Here is a 3,559-nt window from a genome sequence, read left to right as displayed (position 1 = left end):
GCTCATCCTGGATCAAAGGCCCCTCCTGGGCCCCTCCCCCCACCCTCATATCCATGAGTGTCCTATCTCAGTACAGATCAGCCCCGTTCACTCACAACTGTCTGGTTACATGTGTCTCGTTCCCACATGACCGTGAGAGACCCTTTGGCAGGGGGTGGGGTGGGGGGTGCATCGGCCTGGGTCACCTGTCTCAGAGTAAGCACTCAGCTGCCTGGAGGCTGAGGCCCTTCGCACCTTTCTTGATCTTCTTTTCCTGGATCTTCTCCGCACACATCTTGTAGGCTTCCGACTGCTGGTAGGCCCTCAGCTCCTTCATGTACTGCTGCTTCTCCCGTTCAGCCTCGTCCAAGTACCGCTGGTGGGGGCAGGGAGAGAAGGCTCGGCCCAGTGGCAGCGGAGGCCTCGCAGACTCCATCACTCAGCCCGCTGTACTACACTTTGCCACAGCTCCCTGCTGCCCTTCAGACAAAACTTCGCACTTCGCTCTGCTGCTCAAGCCACCTCCCAACTCCCGGACCTCACTACCTCACCCCAATTCCAGCCTTTTTAAACCACTCCCCGGTGTCTGACTGTCTGCAGGCTCCCACCTCTGGGCTGACCTGCCCTTCTAAACCCATTTTGCCTGTTGAAATACCATGTAGAGGGTGTACGCTGCTGGTGATTTTGTTACATTTCCTTGATGTTTTTGCAAATTTTAAATTAATTACCAGAACTTTAAAACCGCAAGGTTTCTAACAAAAATCCAGCATCCACCCTCGACTTCTTTTATAACGGTGTTTATTAACTTTTATGTTTATTCCAGCCAACTGCCACCCTCCCCTCCCTTCAACAAACTGGAGAGAGCTAACGGGTGGTCAGTCCTCCCGGCAGAACGAAGGGCCTGCCACACCTGTTCCTTGGGGGTAAGTGATGCTGATGGATGTCTGAGTGAGTGAGAGCAGGTCAGTCAGTGGTCCCGGGCCGTCCCCACCTGTTTCTCCGCCGGCTGCAGCTTGCTCCACTCGGCGCCCAGCATCTTGGTGATCTCGGGAAAGGGCAGGTCCGGGTGGCGCGTCCGGATCTGCTCGCGCCGCTCGTTCAGGAAACGCACGTAGCCGGTGACAGGTGCCTTGGGCCCATTCGGCAGGATCTTCTTCCGCTTCTTGCCCTTGGGCCAGCCGCGCTTCTTCACCGGCTGCAGAACCCAGTCGCGCTGTTGGGAGGGGTCTGGAGGGCTGGGGCTGGGCACAGAGGGGAAGAGGCGGGGCCCTGGAAGACTTGGGTGGGGCCTAACCACGAGGTGGGACCCAGAGGTATGGAAGTATGGCCTGGTCAGGGTTCAGAATTGGGAGAGTGGGGTTAAGGAACCCCTGGCCATGGGTAAAGGGATCAGAGAGGTACTGGGGACAGAGCATCAACCCAAGGATTGGGTTGGCTTGTGTTGTGGGCGTGTCCCCTGTATGGGCGTGCCTTACTAGCAGAGATTCCCCGGGTAGTGGGCGGGGCCTAGACAGTGGCAGTGGAGCTCTTGGGGGCGTGGTATCTGACATGGGGCAGGCCTCAGCTTGGGAAGGGAATTCTGGACTGTGGGCGGAGCCACAGCAAATTCAAATTTAGCTCGGGGCGGAGCTTTAAGGCTAAGGCCCACCGACACAGCAGTGCAGGGACTCTCACCTCCTCTTCGTGGGACCCCTTCTCTCCGGCCCGCGGGCCCTCGCCGCGCTCTTGCTTGACAGCCACCACGAAGCTCCCATGCTGTCCTGGAGCCTTGCCGCTCGCCGGCCTGTAGCCACGGGAAGCCAGGGTCATTCCCACTCCCCACCCCTGACGACGGATTTGGCAGCAAGAGGCCTGAGTCCTCAGAAGAGGGCTCTGAAGAGGGTCAGGATACGGAGGTTGAGATTGGAGCACTAGGGGAGTCACAGGGGACCTCGGAGAGACTAGAGCTACGGGACGCCAGGGTCACCCACCCCTTCCCCCACGACGAAAGCGCTGGCAGCTAGCGGCCTGAGTTCTGAGAGCAGGGGTCTAGGAGGTCAGGATCCGGGGTTAGGGCAGGAGAACTAGAGGAGGTCAGCAGGCCACTCCTGAAAAGGACTAGAGCACGGAGGTTTGGGGGAAGCCCGTGGGAACTCCGAAGTGGGGGGGCTCCTGTCCCAAGTCGGAGGAGTCAAGACCCTGGGCCCGGGGTTCGAGAAGCTCCAACGGGACGGGGTGGTTGCATCCCCGAGTGGGCTGAGGGGGAGGGGATGTCGCACTCACGCGGAGGCCGCGCCGGGCTGCTTGGGGCCGTGGGACATGGCCACTCCCGGCCGCACCTTCAAAGAAACTTTCCCGGACCTCTCGGCTGCTACGACGCTCCAACCAACCGCCGGGAGCCCGCCCCTGCTGCCCGCTCCGCCCTGCACCGCCCCCGACATGCTAATAACGACTCGGCGAGCGATCGGATTGGGTATACCCATCCCCTGGGGCGTGACCATGCAGATACAGGTCGGCGCGCCCGTTGGTGATTGGCTGCGGTAGCCACTGAGCCGCGTGGGAGGTAAGTAGAGAAAGCTGCAGGCGGGCGCGTCAAGTTCGGCTGTGCTCGGCCGCTCTCGGGACCAATCAGGATGTTTTCAGGTTTCGCCGGGTGGAGCCTCTTAAAGGGCCAGCAAGCGCGGCTCAGATTCCTCCCCTGCTGAAGGCGAGACTCCCCGCCCCTGCAGGATCCGGAGACCTAGGAGGCCGAGTCCGGCCCCGCCCTAGTTGTCATGGGGACGGTAGTAAGTTGCTAGGGAAGGGGTTAAGGTCTTTTGGAGCAGTCCCTTTCCCCACTGCAAGGTGGGACCTGTTCTTAGCAGACCGGGTGGAGAAGTTTCCCGTTTACTGACTGGACTTAAAGCCCCCAACAGGGCCGTGCCCCACCCTGCATGCAAGAGCTTCTCTCCCTCCTGTGAAAGGGCCTCAGCTTTCTCTCCTATGCAATGGAAGCTTTGCACAGAGTCCACGTCCAGAAGGCCGGATGCAGCAAAGCTGAGACCAGGAGCTGGGCTCGAAGCAACTAGGAAGAATGTGGTGGGGACAAGAAAGCTGCGAGGATCTCGTGAAGATGAAGGGCCAGGAGACCCTGCTCTGGAGTCTTGGGAACCCCCAGGTAGCAGCCTGGTCCTCTTAAAGCCTGGACTGTGTTTCCTCTGACCCCAGGATAATTGTGGTCACTGGATGCTCATGATGGCCCGTTAGACCCCAAACAATCTACCCACAGCACCTTCCTGCTCTCGCCTCCCTTCATTTTCCTCCTCACTTACTCTGGCGACCTCAACGTTCCTTAGATACGTCCATTTCATTTATTCCCACCTCTGGGCCCTTGCACTTGCTCTTAATGCCCTTTCTCCAGGTTAAATGTCCCCCTTTCCAGTGAGACATTCCCAGGCTTGTACCCCACCCCAAACACCCCATCTTATCTTTGCTCCATATGTTCATTTCCTCCCTATAAGCTGCCTGTTTGCTCATTGCTATATTGCCAGCACCCAGAACAGTGCCCACAGGTGCTGTCAATGCATATATATTAAATAAACAAATAAATGTATAATGTAAA

The 3,559-nt window shown here is 58.5% G+C and overlaps 1 protein-coding gene across 1 annotated transcript in view; it reads right to left on the bottom strand.

Moving 5' to 3' along the window:
• The window catches only part of HMG20B (high mobility group 20B), a 5,472-nt gene extending 2,890 nt beyond the window's left edge, over nucleotides 1–2,582 (bottom strand). Inside the window, exons 1-4 of the mRNA XM_010828117.1 lie at nucleotides 2,242–2,582; nucleotides 1,654–1,762; nucleotides 971–1,174; nucleotides 235–355 (exon numbers count right to left, since the gene is read on the bottom strand). Of these exons, the coding sequence (XP_010826419.1) occupies nucleotides 235–355; nucleotides 971–1,174; nucleotides 1,654–1,762; nucleotides 2,242–2,459 (652 nt within the window). The 5' untranslated portion in view covers nucleotides 2,460–2,582. The remainder of the gene's footprint in view (nucleotides 1–234; nucleotides 356–970; nucleotides 1,175–1,653; nucleotides 1,763–2,241) is intronic.
• Between the last annotated feature and the right edge of the window lie 977 nt (nucleotides 2,583–3,559).

The sequence above is a fragment of the Bison bison genome, unplaced genomic scaffold (assembly GCF_000754665.1).
Source record: "Bison bison bison isolate TAMUID 2011002044 unplaced genomic scaffold, Bison_UMD1.0 scf7180017864492, whole genome shotgun sequence".
Taxonomy (NCBI): domain Eukaryota; kingdom Metazoa; phylum Chordata; class Mammalia; order Artiodactyla; family Bovidae; genus Bison; species Bison bison.
The sequence above is the reverse complement of the archived record's forward strand: the minus strand, read 5'-3'. Positions and strand labels throughout refer to the sequence as shown.